This window comes from Notolepis coatsorum (assembly GCF_963971535.1).
Source record: "Notolepis coatsorum genome assembly, chromosome: 12".
In the NCBI taxonomy this organism is placed as follows: domain Eukaryota; kingdom Metazoa; phylum Chordata; class Actinopteri; order Aulopiformes; family Paralepididae; genus Notolepis; species Notolepis coatsorum.
This window is the reverse complement of record NC_140176.1, coordinates 98,160,649-98,183,406: the sequence shown is the minus strand read 5'-3', so window position 1 is coordinate 98,183,406 and position 22,758 is coordinate 98,160,649. Positions and strand designations below refer to the sequence as shown.

Here is a 22,758-nt window from a genome sequence, read left to right as displayed (position 1 = left end):
GTTGATGAATGAGGGCCCTGGAGATTTTTGAAGTCGATTCCAGGTAAATGGAGCAGAGTACACAAAAGCCCTCTTTCCAAACTCAGTGCAAACTCGTGGGACTGAGGTGGGTAGAAAGTCCTGAGAATGCAAGCTGTAGGAAGTTTGATGAAACGTTAAGAGATACAGAGATATAGAGGCAACAGTCCAAGTAATGCTTTATAGAGGAAGATGTACCAATGATGAAGCCTACTAGCAGGCAGGGACAGCCAACCTACCTTCTTGTACAAAATGCAGAGATGAGTGAGAGATCTACAGCCAGTAATGCATCTTAGCGCACCATGATAAGTGACATCCAGCATAAGCAACGAGGTAGAACAGGCATCCATATACAACACGTCACCATAATCGAGTAGGCCCTACCGGTAAAAAAGTAGCAGCGACAAGCCTCTTTTTAGAATGAAAGGAGAAACAAGCCTTGTTTCTAAAATAGAAACCCAACCCTACCTTCAGCTTCTTAACCAGATTTTCAATATGTGGCTTAAAAGACAAGTTGTCATTCAGAATAATAGGGTTTCGCTTTCGATTTTGAGAAGACCATCATTTTTGTTTTACCAGCATTTAGTACTAGTCTTAGCTACAGAAGTTGGGTTTCTATTTGTTTAAAAGCAGTCTGTAAATACTCAGCAGCTTGAGACAAAGTTCCTGGACAAAAATAGATTAGTGTCATCTGCGTAGTAATAAAAATTAGCATTGGGTACATCCTTACCCAAGTCATTTATATAGATTGTGAACAATAAGGAGCCCAACACAGAGCCCTGTGGCACCCCCTTGAGGACAGACAGGACATTGGAGGTACAACCATCAACTTTAACAGATTGAGTCCTGTGAGATAGTTACAGAACCAGCCAACAGTGGAGTCAGACAACCCTACACCAATTAACCTACAGTATGCCTCAAAATGTCATGGTCTACTCTACCGTATCGAAAGCTTTGAGAAATCGATAAACAAAGATGCACAGTGTTGTTTTTCTATCCAAAGCTACAATTATGTCACTTAGTACTTTTGTAGCTGCAGTAATGGTGCTGTGAGACTTCCTAAAGCCGGACTGATAACAGGACAAAATAGCATTTTTGTTTAAGTATTCTTTCAGTTGGTCACTTACCAGGCTCTCCAGAATTTGGACTAAAGGGGACAGATGTGAGATATGCCTGTAGTTGTTAACACTTAAAAGGCTCGCCACCTTTTAGAAGGGGAAAAACACAAGCCATCTTCCAGATTTGGGGAATTTCCTTAGTAGTTAGGGTTAAGTTATAAAAACAGGTCAATGGTTCCGCAATGAAATCGGCAGCCAGTTTTAAATAGTAAGGCCCCTGTAGGTTTCTTAGGGTCCAGGGACAATGGTATCTGGTTATTTTCTACTTTTACTGAAGTAAAGGAACTGTGTACTTCTTCCACCACTGGTGAAATTGCATTCAGGTTTTCCACACTTGTTATAATGAGGTAAGATGGGGATGAGGTGTGTTCTGTGGGTCCTTAATGTTTCACAACCAGGCTGGACGGCTCAACGACAGATTACTTGTAAATCCCGTTAAGGTCTTTAATATTTCTTGCGCCCGGGCCGATAAAGGCAGAGTCCAAACTTTTTCCAGAGAGAGCAATGGACACGGAAAAGTCTATAATTAAACCGCTAAATAAACTCGCTGATCGAGCGCACAGATAATTATTCCTCTCCCAGTAACAGCAGCAGACTCTCCCTCACTCTCTCTCTCTCCGTCTCTCCCACACACACACCAAGCACAAAAGGCAAAGGAAGTCGCTGTGCTTGCAAACCCACTGCAGTACTAATTCTCTTTGTATTGAAAAAATACATAGACATTCTGTGGCCTCCTTCTGTAGTAACTCCAACACGGCTGGCTGGCAGAGATAAAGGAACAGAGAGGAAAACACCAGTCACACAGTTTTTGTTTGCGAAGTGCTTTTTTATTTACCACAGATATAACTTCCCTCCATTACGTGACATAAACTGACGGGTCATCATTATAGTTATGGCTGGTTGATTACCGGAGGACAAAAAGTGACAACGGATGTGCGGCGGTGGTGGTGGTGGTGGTCTGCGTCGGCGTGGTCGCGTGACGGACCGTTAGCCGGGGGGCCAGGCCATCTGGCGCCCGCCCAGGACGTGGAGGTGGATGTGGTAGACGGACTGGCCGCCGTCGGAGCCGTCGTTGATGACCACCCGGTAGCCTTTGGTGAGGCCCACCTTCTGGGCACAGTTCTTAGCCACGATCATCAAGTGGCCAAGCAGCTGGGGGGTGAGAGAGGGAGAGAGAGAGAGGGAGGGAGAGAGGAGAGGGAGAGGCAGAGAGAGAGATAGAAGGAGAGAGAGAGAGGGAGAGAAAGATGGGGGGTGAGAGAGGGAGAATTAATGATAGAATGAGACACCACTGAAAAAAATTAACCTTCTCTTACCGTCTTTTACTATTATGTATGATGCTGCTATGTCTATACTACTATCTACTATACCTATAGTACTACCTATGTTCATGTCTATACTACTATCTACTATACCTATAGTACTACCTACTATGTTCATATGTCTATATTACTACTATACCTATAGTACTACCTACTATGTTCATGTATATACTACTATACCTAGTACTACCTACTATGTTCATGTATATACTACTATACATATAGTACTACCTACTATGTTCATGTCTATACTACTATCTACTATACCTATAATACTACCTACTATGTTCATGTATATACTACTATCTACTATACCTATAGTACTACCTACTATGTTCATGTATATACTACTATACCTATAGTACTACCTACTATGTTCATGTATATACTACTATACTATACCTATAGTACTACCTACTATGTTCATGTATATACTACTGTTGTGAAGGGCCAGATTAAACCGAATATATATATTTATTTATATATATATATTTAATTGTATTTGTATATTCTCTAATATTCCCTGATATCCCTTGTATATTCCTTGTACAATATGCATTGAATATCCATTCTAGCCTACTGAACATCCCATAATAGTCTCCATTCTACTATTGGTCGAGACCTTGGTGCCAGGCTGCCATACCCCTCAGACCCAGTTCAAACGTACCGCTCGACATGTACGAACAAGTCCTAGTTCCGCGTAGGAATTTGGCTACCGCACCACTAATGGGACTATTTGTTCATAGTGCGTATATATACTGCGCTACTAAAGTAGGACTTTCTTTTCAGTCCAGTTTCTTACCCTCCAATAGAGTCACAGACGTAAAGCCTCCCCGCGATGCCACGTGTGGGAGTAAGGCCAAGTTCGCCTACCATCGGTATTGAGACATCGTGTATATTAATATTTGAATAGTCATATTTGGCACTATATCGTCGAGTTGGACGTAGTCTATTAAGCTAATAATAGTCTGTTAATATATAGTGCTTCGTGCGGTGAGAATACTACCGTAGTCAGTACCCCATCGTTTCGGGCAGAGAACTGTCTGCTTACCCAGGGTGGTTGACCCTATGTGAAGCTGCACCCGAGGAGCCCCAGAGCCGACGAGCGAGTGGACCTGTATACCGGATTATTCTACCGACGACAGCCCGCCTTCCCAGGCACGGATTATGCTTTGGATACTTTGATTATTCTATGGATAAAGACCCCCGACACTACCGTGTGTTGGAACCCCCCCCCCTGGAGAGGAAGCAAGGTGAGGAGACGCTCTGCAAGACGAGGTCTCTCCACATCTCTCCCCCGTGGACCGGAGAGAGCCGGCCCACAAAGAGTCCACCTGCTTTCATCTGTGGTCCAAGGATCGCCGGCGCATTGAACGGCACTACAGTGGGTTCTCCTGGGATACCCTTGGCCGGACGAGGCAGCTGGATTCTACCCCCCCCCCCCCTCCTACTCCTGTCGGCTTACAATCGACCGGATTAACCCCCTCTAGTGTATCCAGCCTATAATCATTAAAGTATCATTGCTGTTATTCCTTAACTATTCCAGGTCGTATATTTACCACCTGCGCCTTCAGAGATTGGACATTATCTATTGATATACCGACGAATACTCCTTGCCATAAAAGTGCATACTATTTCAATTCATAAATGTAATTAAGTGATTAAGTGCTTAGTCTACACACCATCGCTGTGTAGGCAATAAAGACCTGTTTCTAATTCGTACATTTGTGTTGGATCCGTTTCATCTACGTGAGAGTGTTCATGATAATATATTTATGCCGTGTACTGGGTGGCCGAATATTAAGTACAAAGGTAGTGGTAGTAAGTATCATATCTAGTAATACAGTCAGGGAATTGTACCCCTCAGTTACAACTACTATCTACTATACCTATAGTACCACCTACTATGTTCATGTCTATACTACTATCTACTATACCTATAGTACCACCTACTATGTTCATGTCTATACTACTATCTACTATACCTATAGTACTATCTACTATGTTCATATGTCTATACTACTATGCACTCAGAAGTAGGGGTGGGAATCACCAGAGCAGGGCTCCAGACTAACTTTTTTCACCACCGTCCCAGAACCGTCCCGAAATACAATTTTAACCGTCCCAAAGTGAATGTAACCGTCCCAAAAATCAAATGTCGTTTCTTTACTTTGGTTTTGTCGTCTATAGTTGTTATTGCCATAAGAAACACCATTCAGAGAAGGGGAGAATAAATTGATTTCGTCAAAAGGCTCCCAGGTGGAAAGATTTCACAAGAATAATTATGATTAAAAATAAATAAATAAATATATATATATATATATATATATATAAAAAAAAAAAAAAGTGTTTAACAAGGTGCTAGTATAGGGATATTTGGTCAGAGTGCTGTTATAGTCAACCAATTGGAGCCATGTTGATTATTCCTTCCATAGGAAAATATATTTAAATGTATTTGTATTTTATTTCGTTTTAGTTTTTTTTGTTATTACAAATGTGTGTGTTTATGGTTGAAAATGTTAGAGATAAATAAAGATCAAATCAAATCTAACTGAATAAGTTATCCCTCTCCTAACAAGAAAGAAAAACATAGTTTAGCTTTAAATTATATAATGTCATTGCGTCCAGAGATTCCACCTTTGATAACTAAAGTAATGACACTTGACTAGTAATGAAACATGTCCCTTAGATCGCGCTGTCCTCCTGGTCGATATTGATAACTGCTGCTAAAATAAAATAAAATAAAATAAGTCCCGAGTCGAGACTCCGTGCTGCTGTTCCCAACGAATCCCAATACTATGCAACTGCAGAGCCGCAGAGCCAGGGGCGCTTTCAGGTCCGGTCACAGGCCCGCTCAACAGCACAGTGCAATACTCCAATTCAGCCATTGGCAATTCAGCCGTTGTGTGGGGGGCGCTGTTGAGCGGGCCTGTGACCGGACCTGAAAGCGCCCCTGGCTCTGCGGCTCTGCAGCTGCATGCTATTCGCAAATCCAGCATGAGCCAGCTCCCGCTGCAGCTGTCGTTATCAGAACACTACACACATATCATAATGTTTACAGCAAACTGTAGTTGATCACCAGGTATGTTTTATTAACGTAGAATAATTCATATATATATATGCGCGCACTGACAGTCGGCTAATTTGTATTTGTATTTATTGGTTTAAAATACAGAGACAGTGCATATTAAGGAACATTTGACTGTAAATATGCCAGTTTAGCCAAGTTGGCTAATTTTCAACTGTAGTCTCTGGGGCAGGTGACATGAGCACAACAATAAGTAGGAATCAGTATAGGCCACAATACACTAAAATACATACAAACAAATACATTAAAATACAACCCCTCAGTTAAAAAACATAGTACAGTAATTAAAACACAGTAGGAATCAGTATAGGTTACAATACACTAAAATACATACAAATAAATACACCAAAATACAACCCCTCAGTTAAAATGGTCGCACACTTGACCATCTCTCAACCATGATTTTAAGTTAGTTTTAAATGAGATGTAACTTTGATACTCCCTGAGCCGTGTTGGCAGACTGTTCCAGGTGTGGGCTGCTCTCACGGAAAAGGCTGTCTGACTAAAAGCAGACCTCCTGTTTGGGACTACACAGTCCCCTCTGACTACAGACCTGGTATATCTATCAGCAGATGCTTTCTGTTTTATGAAAGTACAGAGGGGGGGAGGAGCCAAGCCATGTAGGATTTTATAGGTAAGGCAGGCATCTTTGAATTTGACAAGATTGTCCCAGCTCAGTAGGTTCTGGTTTGCTATGCTATAACAATGGTGGCATTTCCTGTGAAAAAAATATATATGCTGAGTATTGCGATATTAATATTGCAATATATTGCGATTTATTACCTTTTTTCAAGTGCAAAGTAAAACTTTGTCAACATGTTTTATCTAATAAAATGCAGTTTTCAGTCTGTTCATCTCACTTCAATCATTTTTATTGCAGCAAATGGTATTTTCTCAAGCAGACAGATGTAATTTGTGTTGCATGTACCTGACAAACTGAACTGTTTGTATTACAGTCATATTCCAACTTAACTGAATGCACATGTGCGTGGACTACTGTACTATTACAGGTATTGAAATGAACATTGCAACTTCATTATACAAATTATAAATTTTTTATGAAAAAGACAATTTAAAAGAAATTTGCTTTATAAAATATCAATACTTGCCGTCCTTGTATCGATACAGTATCGCCAAGCAATGTATCGCGATACTATACTGTATCGATATTTCCCCCCCCCCCCCCCACTACCATCTACTATACCTATAGTACTACCTATGTTAATAGGTCTATACTACTATGCACTCAGAATGAAGCACTCAAGTTCGACACTGCTAGATGAACGATACCACTTAACCCTTCGCCGCCAGAGGTGTACCCCTCCTGCTGACTTGTTGTACAGAGTTGTACCTTCCTGCTGACTTGTTGTTCAGAGGTTGTTGTTCAGAGGTGTACCTTCCTGCTGACTTGTTGTTCAGAGTTGTACCTTCCTGCTGACTTGTTGTTCAGAGGTTGTTGTTCAGAGGTGTACCTTCCTGCTGACTTGTTGTTCAGAGTTGTACCTTCCTGCTGACTTGTTGTTCAGAGGTTGTTGTTCAGAGGTGTACCTTCCTGCTGACTTGTTGTTCAGAGGTGTACTTTCCTGATGACTTGTTGTTCAGAGGTGTACCTTCCTGCCGACTTGTTGTTCAGGTGTACCTTCCTGCTGACTTGTTGTTCAGAGTTGTACCTTCCTGCTGACTTGTTGTTCAGAGGTGTACCTTCCTGCTGACTTGTTGTTCAGAGGTGTACCTTCCTGCTGACTTGTTGTTCAGAGGTGTACCTTCCTGCTGACTTGTTGTTCAGAGGTGTACCTTCCTGCTGACTTGTTGTTCAGAGGTGTACCTTCCTGCTGACTTGTTGTTCAGAGGTGTACCTTCCTGCTGACTTGTTGTTCAGAGGTGTACCTTCCTGCTGACTTGTTGTTCAGAGGTGTACCTTCCTGCTGACTTGTTGTACCTTCCTGCTGACTTGTTGTTCAGAGGTGTACCTTCCTGCTGACTTGTTGTTCAGAGGTGTACCTTCCTGCTGACTTGTTGTTCAGAGGTGTACCTTCCTGCTGACTTGTTGTACACAATGTGTAAGTCGCTTTGGAAAAATGACTGGAAATTACTTAAAAACCTAAAAGTACATAATGCAGGCTCCAGCACACAGACATCCTGACATTCTCCACCATCTCACTCTATAGGACAGTGGAGGGGCACTGGAAGCCCATCAGATACTAAGAAGGGAGTACTAATAATAATAATAATAATTACTTGCATTTATATAGCGCTTTTCTAGACACTCAAAGCGCTTTACAATGATGGAAATGGCCTCCTTCACCACCACTGGTAGCACCCAACCTTGGGCTATGCAGGCTCAATGGCTGCCATAGACTGGCACCAGGCACACATCACACTACACAATGGCTGAACGGCTCAGGAGACAGGGACTGATATCAGCCAATTAAGGGGGAGGGGGATGATTAGGTGGCCTTGATGTCAGAGACCTGATTGGGAATTTGGCCAGGAACGTCGGGGAACCCCCTACTCTCGGTTCTTTAACGACCGAATTCAGTCAGGACCTCGGTTTAGCGTCTAATCCGAAGGACGTATGTACTAGCACAATGGGTTTTGATGATAATGAAATGATCGTTATCAGTGACATTTGGAAAATAAATTGGGGAGGATGGCATTTTATCAGATAAATTTTTTTAATGTAAAATAATATAAAAGAATGTTTTCCAACACAATTCTTGACCGAATAAAGTAACTTGACAAAAATAGTCAATGTCAAGCAAAGTCCTAATTTTGGTACTTGGTATCTGCGATTTGTCAGCAAAAAGGCTGATCAGTGTCAGCGTTCTAACAGACATCGCAAAATGAAATTCAAGGACTTTCAAGTATTTTTCTAAGCAAATATTTTTTATTTAAAAGGATACAATTCACTTTTAAATGCAGTTTTTTTATTGAAAAAATTATCTGATCCAATATTTATGGCTTAAAACCAATTTCCGACAATTAGTTTCACATAAAAAAAGAATTTAAAAGAATCTTGATTCAGAACTATTTTATCATGGATGAACAAAACTTTCAATGCAAATGGTTGATTTGAATTTCAATTACTTTTTTTAAGCACCTTGTTAACACTTTGACTGCCGGGAACCGTCTTTAGACGTCTTTGCTGGCCATGCTAAAGTTGCCGGAGGACGCGTTACGTCGTCCTTATATCAATATTTCAAAAATCTGCGATCGGATTCATATGTCCCCTCCGCTGGCCTGAGATCCACCAGCAGGACCCACTGAGCTCTCTGGCGGTTCAGGAGCGCCATCTGGTGGCCGATCGGCGCAATCGCCAAACAGGATGTTGAATAGAGGTTGTCCTAGACGACCGTAGTACTTCCGGGCGCTCGCTATAGGTCATGGGACTCTGGCTCGTCACGCTACACGGTGATCGATTGGCAATAACTCGATAAACAACATGATTTGGACGTATATACCATTATACAAGCTGGAGATGGACCGGGTAAAAATATATCCCATAATGATAAGATTTCTATTCTACGACGATCGGCCAACGGCGCGCGGAGACTGGGGTGAGTTTCAGCGTGTAACGTTACCGTCTGCGATACTAACTGCTATTATCAACATTTGACCCACATTAGATGATTGGTATAACGCTGCCCACGGAATTATAAACGCCCCCTCGCCCATCCGGTCAACATCAGATGACGTGTAGTAACTTCTAAAAGTACGTCTAGTTGGAATTTTTTATATCGCGCTGATTGCCATCAAACTGTATTTCATCATCAATATAATGCATTTGGGGCTATATATCACGTTCTGGAGAAAGCTGCAGAAAGAGATGAAAACATACTTATACATTAGACCATACTTTACTATGAATATGTGAATGAAAAAGTTTAACGTTGCTACACAATGAACAATACATATAGGACTTTGAATGGGCCCTAATAATGGCAATGTAGCAATAGAATTTAAAAAGTTATAGCCCTGCAAAGAAGGGGACTTTCTCCATAGACAAATAGCGCTGGCAATCTATGGTATATCATGAATTTAACCTTAGGCAGCCAAAGTGTTAAAAGAATTGGCTGTTCAAGGAATTCCAGGCCTTGACTTTTATTTTTTATAAATCAAGCACTTCAAGGACAGCTCAGTCTGCAGCAAAGAGCTCCATCTACTGGTCACTGACAGAAGGTCCCATGGCCAAAATCGTAGAAGCTTGCGTGGTGTGTGTCTGTGTGTGTGCGTATCTGTGTGTGTGTGTCTGTGTGTGTGTGTCTGTGTGTGTGTATGTGTGTCTGTGCGTGTCTGTGCGTGTGTGTGTGTGTGCGTGTGCATAACTTTATTGTAGTCCATTACCAGTAGTCACTAGTCAGCATACCCACTCTTTAGGAAATAGTTTTCTTGTAATATCTTTGCATGCAAATTCCAATGATTATAGACTTTTGAGATCAAAGATATTACAAGAAAACTATTTCCTAAAGAGAACTCAAATTATGATTATTATACCTTTTTCTTCCCCCAGAGTTGGTGCTTTTATGCTATACATTGCTACGCTTGTGTTTTTTTCTCCTCTGAAATGATGTCACCGCATGCAAATTCCAATGATTGGAGACTTTTGAGATCAGTCAGTGACATAATTACATAATTTCAGAGGGGGGAAAAACCATAAGCGTGGCAATGTCTAGCATAAAAGCACCAACTCTGGGGGGGGGGTATTATAATAAACAATTAAGACATTAAGTTTTGAGATATTGATTGAAGAAGTGTGTTTTTAGTCGGCGGCGAGAGATTGGTCGTGTTTCGGCTGTCCTAACTGTGGTGGGGAGTTCGTTCCACCGTGGTGGAGCCAGGGCAGAGAATAGGCGACTTCTCTTTGATGACCCTCCCGGATCTCGGATAGGAGTGGGTCTGAGGCGGCCAGGTACCCATTTTGGGTACTGTACATATCGATGACGTATTTCACCTTTTCTGATGACGTAACAGACAACGGCAATCAGCTAGGCTGATTTGACTAGGTTTGACATCAAAATGAGAACATATTTTATTTACAATATTGAAATTGACATTCCTGATATTTAAGCAGTTGATTGCCATCCCACAGACAATTGTAGGTGCACACATGACATTGTCGTGAATGACGCTGTGTTTAGGGATGGGTACCGAATCCGGTACTTTTAAGGGTACAGACCGAATCACGTCGGTACTACCGAGTACCGATTCACGCGAGATCCACCGGTGCCACATTTCGGTACTGTTTTTAAGCCCGATGACGTCAACGTTTTGTTTACGCGAAACAAAACCTATGAAGTGTGCCGCACTTTCACGCACACAATACACGCTTACCTAGGATTTGACTTGATTCAACAACAAAGCAGTCGGGGCAATGGCAAGCCGAAAACCGTTGCAGGTGTGGTTTCACTTTACAAAGCTAGATGCAGACAATATTATATATATATATATATATTAACAAATTGTTCTAAATAAATAATAATGATAATAAATAATTTGACGTTTGGACAAATATTTTACAACTGAGGTAGTTAGATTATATTTTTAGTGACTAAAGTACCGAAAAAAGGTACCGTTGGGTACCGGTATCGATTCACATTTCACAGGTACCGGCATCTCATTAATTATTCCCACTGATTGCCCTCTTCCTATATTTAAAGGTCTTTGGTAGCGTGCTCATCCTCAACTGTCCTCAGCTTCACTTCAGCTCTACCCGACCCTACTTAATGTGGGATTAAATCATTAGACTATCACTCTGCCCTCAGATTCATTACTGGCGATAGATATGACACTCATCACGGTGTCCTTTATGAGAGGGTTGGTTGGCCCTCATTTTAAGGCCATATTTATTGTAACGTATAATATAACTGATAGGGCATACAGACCCTCATCTGCACCTTTGATTACACTGCTTACTTTCTCATATTCTTATAGTCAGAGTTAATATTGTTTACACTGTTTATTTTTATATTTACTATAATTCCATTGCCTATATTTATGTCTTTCTACTATTACCCTGCCCATATCTGTACCTCCCCCATGCTGCTATGATGCCCGGATTTCCCCAAGGGGATCAATAAAGGAATCTTATCGTATGATCGCTTATCTCTGTATGTAAACTCGACGTAACTGTAAATGAGGGAAACCTCGGTTGCTTTTAAATATATAAATAAGGGTTTGAAATGAACTTGTGATTCCTACCACACAGTTGGGAGATGCATTTTTGCATTTTGTTTGCATTTTGTACTGTAGTTTGTATATTTTGTATAGTGTTTGGTCTTTATTCTTTTTTTTTACTGTATGAAGCACAATCTCAGGAGGCTCATACAGAACCAAGCGTTTCACTGTAATGTACCTTATATGTACCTTGGTGATGGCCAAGGTGGTGCGATCTTCTCTACGTACTTATTTTCATACTAGCGCTCGTTTCCCTATGCTTTTTCTTTTGTTGTTGTTGTTCTTAGCTAGGGTTGCCACCTTTGACTAATAGAAATAAGGGACACCCGTCATCGAGCGTGCACGTAGCGTGGGCGTTTTTGGGGCGAAAATGGGCGGATTTTGTCACTATTCTTTTTTTTTTTACTTTATTTCGGTTTTAGGGTTAGGGTTATGTTATTTAATTATTTTGGGGAGCCAGCCCCCCAAACTCCTGAAATGCATAGAAATCTATATAAAACAATCTATGACATTTATATTAAAAAGAGCTAGCCCCCCAAACCCCTAAAATACATAGAAATCTATGCATTTTGGAACAGTTACTATATATAGTCAAGAAAGCATTTAGTCATACTTAAAGTTTAAAGTGCTTTATTTGCATTTAACATTGTTTAAATAAATTGGCTGAACTATAGCCTCAACTTGAGCATAATACTGTATGCATATAAAGTGCTGTAAAAACAAAGCCTGGGAACACTTTTACTGAAAGAGGACAATAATACAATGAAACACTTGTGTGACCCAAATTAAAAGATTAATAAAAAATAAAGTGCAAAGAAATCCTCCTTCCCTCAACCCTCTTAGCCAAAAAGTCATGGGTCCATCAGAAAGTGTTTATGTCCTCTTTGGTGTAGACCAGGGTTAAACAGTCAACAGCCTTCCCTCTCTTCCTCACTGTGTTACTTCTTTTTCCAAGTGTACTTCTTGTTACTCCTTGCAGCACTGAGTAGCTCTTTGTCTTTCAAAGCAGTGCTGTGAAACTCTGAACAGGACTGCTCAAAGTTGAGAGTGATCAGGAGCTCACTCCTCATGAGCTCCACTGAGCACCTGTTCCTGCTGTCACTCCACTTGTTGGTCATTCTGGAAAAAATCCTTTCCACATATCCAGTGGATGCTGGGATGCTCAAGATGTGGCTGATGATAGACAGCATGTTAGGCAGGTCAGCTACTTTAAAAACAGCCATCCACCTGGCGGCCACGCCTTTGGACTTCCATTCATCCTCAGCATCTTCTCTGAGCCTCTTCAGAATGGTATTGGCTGTGGTGCATTCATCATAAAGTGCATCCATCTTGACTTTATGGATGAGGTTGAGCTTACTAGCCACCTTCTCAATGTCATCAAAGGTCAAGGTGCCATGGTGCAGAGAGAGAGGTTGCAGTGAGAACAGCCAGTTGTCTTCTGAGAAGTTTAACCATTTCTCAACATATGAGATTGCCGTGTTAAGAAATGCAGTGAACTCTGCCCTTGCCATATCTGCTTCCTGTGGAAGGAGGCGCTGCAGCTTCACTTTAGTTAAGTAGCCGTAGAACTGGTCATCTCGTCTCTGTGTGAGTTTCTGCTTGAAGTTATCCATGATGGAATATAACTCAACACAGGTGGTTGCATTACTCTCCAGCTTCTTTACAACTTCCTCAAAGAGGGAGAGGATATTATTGCAGAAGAGAAGGTAAACCTCCACTATGTCTCCATCTTCCTCATTTGAGTCTTCACTAAGCTTTAACAACTCTTGAAGCTGTTTGGGACACTCGTCCCCCAGGCTGATGAAGTAAGACTTCAATGCAGGCCAGGTTTGCATTAGTCTGTGGATGGCTGGATTAAGAGAGAGCCACCTGGTTGTGACGTGTCGTAGAATCTCTTGGAACTCAACATCACAGAACTCACAAAATTCTTTGAGTGATTCTCTTCCTTTGGCAGATACAGAGAAGTGGCCATAGACCTTCAGCACAACATTTTCCACATCTATGGTGAGCTTGTCAAGAGCGTGCTTCACTGTGTTGTGCAATATGTGGGCATGGCAGTTTCCTTGCAGCAGATCTTTTTGTTTCTTCTTCAGGTTGGTGAAGACAGAGTTGTGAATTCCATAATTAACATTTGTGTTGTCTGCACTAAATGCTGTCACTTGATTTAATGATAAGCCAAATTTCTCAAGGGATTGTTCTAGGAGAGCTACAATCCCGGCAGCTGACTCATCTGGATTCTCAATGAAATCTAGCATTTTGTTGGTGACCCCACACTCTGGAGTGAAGTATTGGACAGCAAGGGGAAACATCTTCCTGTTCCCTTTATTTGATGCATCCGTCTGTATGGAGAATGGGAGGGGTTTGTCTGATGTTAAGGCCTTGAGAACATCACCCACTGCCTTTGGAGCAAGGACGTCTTTGACCAGAGCCTCTGCTCTTCCTAAAGTCATTTTCTTTACTATTTTGGAATCATGTAGAATCTTTTGATTGAGCTTGTGTGCACAGTCAGCACTGTTGTAGCTGAGGTTGTGTTTAACCGTGTGGTATACCTGTGTCACCTCAGCTGCAGTAACCTAGAGGGGAGGAGTGGGATGATCAAATTTAAATGAAATGAAATTGAACAGTATGACATTGACTTTTATATTGTTGTCTGAACACTATTTATTTATGTTTAAGTATTTATTTAAGTATTTTTGCATTTATGAATTATATTATTTATGTATTTATTAACTGTTAATCCATTATGAAGAATTCCGTTTTCCAGATTAGCATAACATCATAAGAGTTTAAATGGGCACACTATTTAATTATATTGATTAATATATATGAAATACATGTTTATTTATTAGACTTTAAAAACTCAACATTAATGAACAATCAACCATATTAGTCAACTGAAATAGCCTAGACTATGCCCACATCAGCAGCCAATATGTAGGCTCCTGGCTGCCAGGGAAGGTAAATAGAAATACTGACATCTAGTTAAAAACACAACCAGATAAATAAGATGTAATATCCCATACTGAATCAATCTCAGGAGATGTTTCAGTCATGAAGAACTGTGACACCTGTGCTTGGGTCCTTTGCGTTCTTATATTTCTGGCATGTTGTTCTCCTGAGGCATGCTGTCTGAGATCAGTCAGTCCACCATGCGCCACAGAAAACACACGCCTACATACTTTACAGTTTGCTTTGTAAACATCTCCACTGACGCTATCAAGCCAGGGGTTTGCCTCTTCCCACTCAGGTCTGTATTTCTGGAGGCGTTTTGTCTTTTTAGGACGCGGTGGAGTCAGTGTCTGCTGTAGACATTTTCAAAGCGTCTTCGAAAAGAAATCACGCAGCGCACAGACATAGGCTTGGCACAACGGCACAGAACTCTTCTTAGCAACGTGAAAGCGCTAATTCTCATTGGTCGGTGAGCTGCTGAGCGCACGCCCACCATACCAGAGTTGCCATGTCTGTTTATTTCCCGCAACTTTGACACAATTTTGCTTGTTTTTGTAGCTCGGCTGGCTCATTTCTCTCACTAAACTGGCAACCTTAAAATACGGGACAAAGGGCGTCCCGTATCAGTTCAATACGAAACGCGTCTTTTAGTTTCCAATTACGGGACGATTCCGTATTTTAAGGGACGGGTGGCAACCCTATTCTTAGCTTCTATTCAAATCTTTCAAAAAAAATTGTATGTACCCCAGTTTCTATTGCATGTACATTTGTTTTATTACACGTATATATACATACATAACAACTATTTGCCTGTTTTATTCTCCACCCATCGATCATCCATAGAAACACTATTATCACGGACATCTAAGTTGGGGGATCCCCCCTTTGAACGGCCCTTCTAAGGTTTCTCTCGTCCACATCGCCTGAGAAACAACCTGTAACCTAACTCGTGTTGTTGTGATGATGTCGCGCTGTCGGGAGTCGCGCTGTTTCTATGTAAACTCTGCGCGCAACGCGTCCAATAAATGCGTCTTTAACATGCTTTTATATCCTTATTTACTATATGCCCGTCACGGTTAATCACTGAGTGATCTAATATGCATATTATTCAGAGCGAGAGGGGGGGGGGATTGTGTTTCTCACATTGACGCTGTCTGTCTATCGCGCGTCTACTGTGCCAAAGTCAAGAGAGCACATTCATCGGGGGACTAGAAAGGTGTGCTCAGTAGAGCACAGATGTCCGCTGCGGCAGCCAGAGAAAAGATGGAATTAATGTACTGTATGCATTCAGAAGTGCTGAATAAAATTTGTATGGACCCATAATAGTGATTATTTATTATTCAAGTTAAGTTTTGCCATAATCATATATTTTTCCATGATCATAATGTTCCACAACATTGGTAAAAAAAAATCTATTCTATGAATCATTTTCGGCCTTTCGGCTTTCGGTTTTCGGCCAACTGTTTTCTATTTTCGGTATCAGTTTCAGCCAAGAATTTTCCATTCGGTGCATCCCTACTTTTTTCCTATTGCTAGGTTTTTAGTGAGTTTTTCCTTACCTTCGCTGGGGAATGTCTGGGAGTGTTGCATATTTGGATTTTATGTGTTGTTTTATTGTGATGTTTCTTCTTGCCTTGTTTAAAGAAGACGTGTCCAGCCCATGGGGACATTAACGTGTGTTGTCGGGCTTTACAAATACATTTGATTTGATGTGACAAATAAAACAAAACTTGAAAAAATAAACTGAGAAAACACACTGATCTGAACACAAACTTCAGCCGGGGGCGTGGCCTTGGCGTGCGGGCGGCCGGGTGTGAATCACTCGTTATGGTGAAGAAAAACACTTACTGCAGCATCACAGTCCTCCGCTTTTGATAGTTGGACGATGGGCTTCTTCGGAACCACCAGGAAGTGCGTGGGGGCTTGTGGAGAAACATCGTGGAAGGCTATGCACTGAAACACAAGCAGAAGCAGGAGAAGCAGCATTGATCAGACTCTGCACTGAAACACCAGGAGAAGAAGCATTGATCAGGCTATGCACTGAAACACCAGGAGAAGAAGCATTGATCAGGCTATGCACTGAAACACAGCATTGATTAGGATGACTAGCAGTAGCCGGCAGAGAATAATTGTGGTGATCGCTTCTATACCACAACACACGTCGGTAGGACGATTGACTTTACAGTGACAAGAGCCATGCCAGCAATTTTCTAATATAGTAAGACAGTAAAGTCAATACTCAATTCATGGGTGTAAGTGAAGTTGTAATGAGTTCTACACAGATGCAGGTAGAGGCCCCCCTGGTGTCCTGGGTTGTTGACTATCTGATGGGCAGACCACAGTATGTGCGCCTACGGAGCTGTGTGTCAGACAGACTGGTCAGCAACACCGGGGCCCCCCGCGGGGGACAGTCCTCTCTCCCTTCCTCTTCACCGTCTACACCAACGACTTCCACTATCGGTCAGAGTCCTGCCACCTTCAGAAGTTTTCTGATGACTCTGCGATAGTGGGATATATAAAGGACGGTGACGACGAGAGGGAATACCGGGAACTGGTAGTGGACTTCGTCACATGGTGCGATGAAAACCACCTGCAGCTAAATGTGGCGAAGACCAGGGAACTGGTGGTGGTATGATGATTATAATAAGTCCCTGCAACATATGTTTGCATTATTAAAACATGAAGATGCTTTAAAAAATAATTAAATTAAAATGTACTAAGAGTAGTCTACTGACACACAAAAAGTATTTACATCTAAGACAATTTATATAAAAACTCTTGGGTGCCTAAGACTTTTACACAGTACTGTGTTTTCTATCCACTTTAGAGAGAGAGGAGAGAGGAGAGAGGAGAGAGAGAGAGAGAGAGAGAGAGAGAGAGAGAGAGAGAGAGAGAGAGAGAGAGAGAGAGAGAGAGAGAGAGAACGAGCAAGAGAGCCAGCTATTAGTGACCACTTACCTATATTTGTAATATATGACAATATCAAATTAAGACAAAGAAGGAAGAAAACTCCCTTAGATACACAAGGGTAAGAACTGATGACACAATAGCCAAGTTCAGGAATGATCTGGTTAATGAGGAGTGGAAAGGGGTTTATGTGGAAGAAGTAAATGCTGCATATGAGGCATTTTTGGACATTTACTTGTCGCTGTATGAAGAACACTGTCCAATGGTAGTATGGAAGCAAAAATGTAATTATAAAATAAAACCCTGGATGACAAAGGGCTTACAAAATGCAAGTAAAAAGAAAAACAAACTCTATATAGATTTTATCAAATTAAGAACAAAAAAGGCTGAAAATCAATATAAAGCTTACAAATATAAATTAACTACTATAATTAGAAATGCAAAGAAAGAACACTATAATAATGTCTTAAAGGAAAATATAAATAATATCAAAGAAACTTGGAAGATTTTACGAAATGTCATTGGAAGCAAAGCTGTATCTGCAGATTTACCCAATTACTTCATTAATGACAACAATACGGTTATTAAAAGCGTGAATGAAGTGGTAAATGAATTTAATTCATTTTTTGTAAATGTAGGCCCAAACCTTGCTAAGAATATCCAAAGTCATAATGAAGGGAAAGCAAATAAAGACTGGACAGGGGAAAGTAAAGTGTTGCAGTCTATGTTTCTAGGACATGTGAGTGAAAGACAAATGATGGAATTGACATGATAATTGTGAAGAAGACCATTGATTGTATAATTAACCCCCTGTGTCATATTTTTAATCTTTCCTTTCAAACAGGCACCTTTCCAGACAGAATGAAAATAGCAAAGGTTATTCCTCTATTTAAATCTGGGGACAAACACAGCTTTACCAACTACAGACCAGTGTCTTTGCTTTCACAATTTTCCAAGATTCTTGAAAAAGTGTTTGCTCATAAATTAGTTTTATTGAAAAGAATAACCTGCTGAGTGAGAGTCAGTATGGATTCAGGGCAAATCGATCAACAGCCTTAGCCTTAATGAATATATATGAAGAAATAACCACAGCAGTAGATGAGAGGAATTACACAATAGGGGTGTTTATTGACTTAAAAAAAGCATTTGATACGATAGATCATCACATTTTAATTTCTAAATTACAAACATACGGTGTGAGAGGGGTGGCGATGAACTGGTTAAGTAGCTATCTTGAAAATAGACAACAATATGTACAACTCTCTGGTTACACATATGAATGTATGAATATTGAATGTGGTGTCCCTCAAGGTTCGGTCCTGGGGCCCAAACTTTTTATTTTATATATTAATGATATATGTGAAGTGTCAAACATATTGCAATTTGTTTTATTTGCTGACGATACAAATTTCTTCAGTTCAGGAAAATACCTTAAGAAAGAGTTAATATTGAAAGAGTATCTGAGTTAAAAATTTTGGGTGTTATGTTGGATGAGAAATTGACATGGAAGCCACATATAATGTACATAAAAAATAAGGTAGCCAAGAGTGTTTTTGTTTTGAACAAGGCAAAGAATGTGCTTGATTATAATTCTATGCGAATATTATATTGTTCACTCATCCTACCATATTTGAGTTACTGTGTGGAAGTGTGGGGTAACACGTATGAAAGCAACATAAAGCCATTATTTATATTACAGAAGAGAGCAGTAAGAATAGTTCACAATGTAGATTCAAGAGAACATACCAACGAATTATTTATTAAATCCAGACTATTGAAACTTAAAGAGTTAGCTGAAATACAGACTTTATTAGTTTTGTTTAGAGCAAAATGCAGAGTATTACCAGCAAATATACAGAGGTTGTTCGTTCCCTGTCCAGATGACAGCAGAAGGAAATTAAATTTTAAACACCAATTTGCACGAACAACCTTAAAACAAAGGTGCACCTCAGTTATAGGTATCAAACTATGGAACTCTTTGCAGAACGATGAAAAGAGTTCCAATAATATATTTCACTTCAAAAGGTTGTGCAAAGAAAAGATACATAGACAGTATAGCACAGTTTAGTGTTCAGGGTAACAGAGCATGAGGTGAGGCGGACCTTTAAAAAAGTGAATATCAGGAAGGCAGCAGGTCCGGACGGCATCCCCGGCCGCGTCCTAAAAGTCTGTGCCGACCAACTGGCCCCAGTATTCACTGACATATTTAACCTGTCCTTAGAACAGGCTGTCATCCCCACCTGCCTGAAGAAGTCCACTATTATCCCTGTACCCAAAAAATCCAAGCCTGCTTGCCTCAACGACTACCGCCCTGTAGCTCTCACCTCCATAGCCATGAAGTGCTTTGAGAAGCTAGTAAAGGGCTACATCTGCTCCTCCCTCCCCATCAACATGGACCCCCTGCAATTTGCATACCGCCCCAACAGGTCCACGGAGGACGCCATAGCCCATGTGCTGCACACAGCAGCATCACACCTGGACAAGAGGCAGGGGAACTATGTGAGAATGCTATTCATCGACTACAGCTCGGCATTCAATACCATAGTCCCCTCCATACTCATAGCCAAGCTCAGGGACCTGGGCTTGAACTATGACCTCTGCCAGTGGGTCTTGGACTTCCTGACTGGCAGACCCCAGGTGGTGAGAGCAGGCAACTGCACCTCAGTCTCTGGAGCGTAACAGTAAGAAGCATTTTGTATGAAAGTATTCTGTACTTCTGTATGACAACTATTAAAGAAACTTGAAACTTGAAACTTGAGTTTAGTATAATATTGCAGTTTAGCGTGTCAGGATGACGTAGCATAGAGTTGTAGTGTAGGCCAGTATGAGTATAGTAATATAGTATATAGCAGCGTAACATAGAATAATAATATATTAAAATATTGTATAATACTGTACCAATATGGTGTAGAATAAATAGTATGATTTAGATATATTATAATAAAATAGAAATTAGATAGTATATAGAAGTATAATACATTATATAAGTGTGTGTGTGGGGGTGTGTGTGTGCGTGTGTAAATGAATGAACCTAAATATGTAGTTTGACTGATAGATAGACAAAATGGGTTTATTTATGTTGATTTAATTTGGTTGTGTTGATGTTAAATTTTGTTTGCAAAATGGGTATATTCTGTTTGGTTTTACACAATATGTCTATCGGTGTGTTGTGTGTGTGTAGGGGCAGGTATATATAAGATTTTTTCTTCTTCCTGTTCCTTTCGGCCATGGTATTTTTGGTGAATTATATGAATATGTACTGTTGGACTGTGGTAATTCCATGTACGAATAAATAAATGATGATGATGATGATGATTACAATCAAATGATGGGCAATGCTGTGTTCATGCATGATGCCCAATAACACCCGTTACACAGCTTAATGCAGATGGAGCCCAAATAATCGTTTATTCAGCAGTAACAACTATAGAATAGTTGACAAGACTGAAGTTGCGGACATCCAAGCTCCTGACCTGATGGACTAGACTCTACCGTGTGTTATGTTGTGCTGTGTCGTGCTGTGCTGTATTTATGTATTTATTGTGTCATGTTGTGCTGTATTATGTATCCATTTCAGGGAAGGGGGGGGGGGGTAAATGTATCTATGTTCCAGTTTTATGTACTGTAGAGCTTATTACACTCTGTACCGATCACGAATACCATCAACCTGGTTGTGTGGCAATAAAGAAATCTTGTATCTTGTCTTGTCCTGGTGAGACTGTTAATGTTTCACTGGCAGTAGTGCCACCATGTATGTAGTGGCACCATGTATGTAGTGGCACCATGTATGTATGTAGTGTACCTGTAACTGTTTTAGCTGATTTAAAAAAAAAAGAGAGAGAATATACTGTGAATATTGCTTTCTATTATGTACCGTTTACATTTACAACGAATGTAAAGTCAAGCTGAAATAAAAACACTGAAACCTACTTTGGGTGCACTGTGTGGAGTAGGTTTATTTGGTTCTTATTGGTGGGGAGGCCTTGCTGATTAGGCAAAGAAAACACACACACACAAAAATCCACAGCTCTGTTGTTCTCACATTCACCATTATTTCCAAATTCGTTATCTGCAGAGCAGCTCAAACGTGTAGTTTCAAGTTTGTTTATTATTTGTCACAACAAAATACAGAATACTTTATGATGAGATGCTTGTTTCTGTATTGATTGATTGATTGATTGATGATTGATTGAAAACTTTATTAACAGATTGCAGAATGGGTACAAAATACAAATTAATACAGTACAGCTCAATACACACAATTGTTAAGGGGATGCAGACCAGAGAAAGACTTTGATTGATTGATTGATTGAAAAGTTTATTAACAGATTGCAGAATGGGTACAGTACAGTACAGCTCAATACATACAATTGTTAAGGGGATGCAGACCAGAGAAAGACTTTCGTCTTGTTTACATCAGGGTCCCCCATTTTCAATTCATCATAAAGTCTTGTTTACACCAGGGTCCCCCATTTTCAATTGATATTGTAAGTTCGAGTCCATGGTTCTCTGGTCTCTTAGCTCCTGGTTGGACAGTACTTGACAGGTGGTATTCCTCTTTGGATCTGTGCACATTAGCTCTGCGTGTCTAATTATTGCATATCTCATTAATAAAGGCAACAACAAAGCAGCACAGCCAGGCCTTGTGCTCCTCAGCTTTTTGACAGCTATAGCTGCTGGCTCAGCACTGCAGTCCCATGTGCATGTCATTCTGCAACAGACCGTAGCAATTCAATCAACAGTTACCTGAAGGGTTTGGTTTGTGATTTATGCTAAATCACTCTCGGGACAGTAGAGATAGAGACTTTGCACCGATGAGTTCTTTAGTTAGTTAGCTGACACGGGGTTAGCAACGCGGTGCAGCCAGTACAGTACAACAGCTGAACATGCAGCATAATTTCTTGCGTTTATAAAAATGCGCATATTTCTAATCCATACCTGATCATCTTCATAGAATATGTTTGAAGGAATCTCCTTGCGTATAATCTTGCCGAAAATGGTATCTCCGCCCGGCTTGGCAGTCTGCGCTCTTGCTGTTTCATCGTCAGCCATGGTGGTGGTTTGGAGAGAGAGAGAGAGAGAGAGAGAGACTGGTGGGGTCTCTCCACGAGTAGGGTAAATCTGCAGTGCCGCAGCCCGGGGCGCCTGTAGCTGTTCCGCAACCGTTCCTACTTCCGGGGTA

The 22,758-nt window shown here is 40.8% G+C and overlaps 1 protein-coding gene across 1 annotated transcript; it reads right to left on the bottom strand.

Moving 5' to 3' along the window:
- Nucleotides 1–1,941: 1,941 nt before the first annotated feature.
- Nucleotides 1,942–22,646, bottom strand: hint1 (histidine triad nucleotide binding protein 1). The gene is made up of 3 exons (XM_084326280.1): nucleotides 22,515–22,646; nucleotides 16,518–16,622; nucleotides 1,942–2,288 (listed from the first exon to the last, which is right to left on the bottom strand). Exons 1-3 carry the CDS (start codon nucleotides 22,626–22,628, stop codon nucleotides 2,124–2,126), a joined length of 384 nt encoding a protein of 127 aa, XP_084182406.1. The 5' UTR covers nucleotides 22,629–22,646; the 3' UTR covers nucleotides 1,942–2,123.
- Between the last annotated feature and the right edge of the window lie 112 nt (nucleotides 22,647–22,758).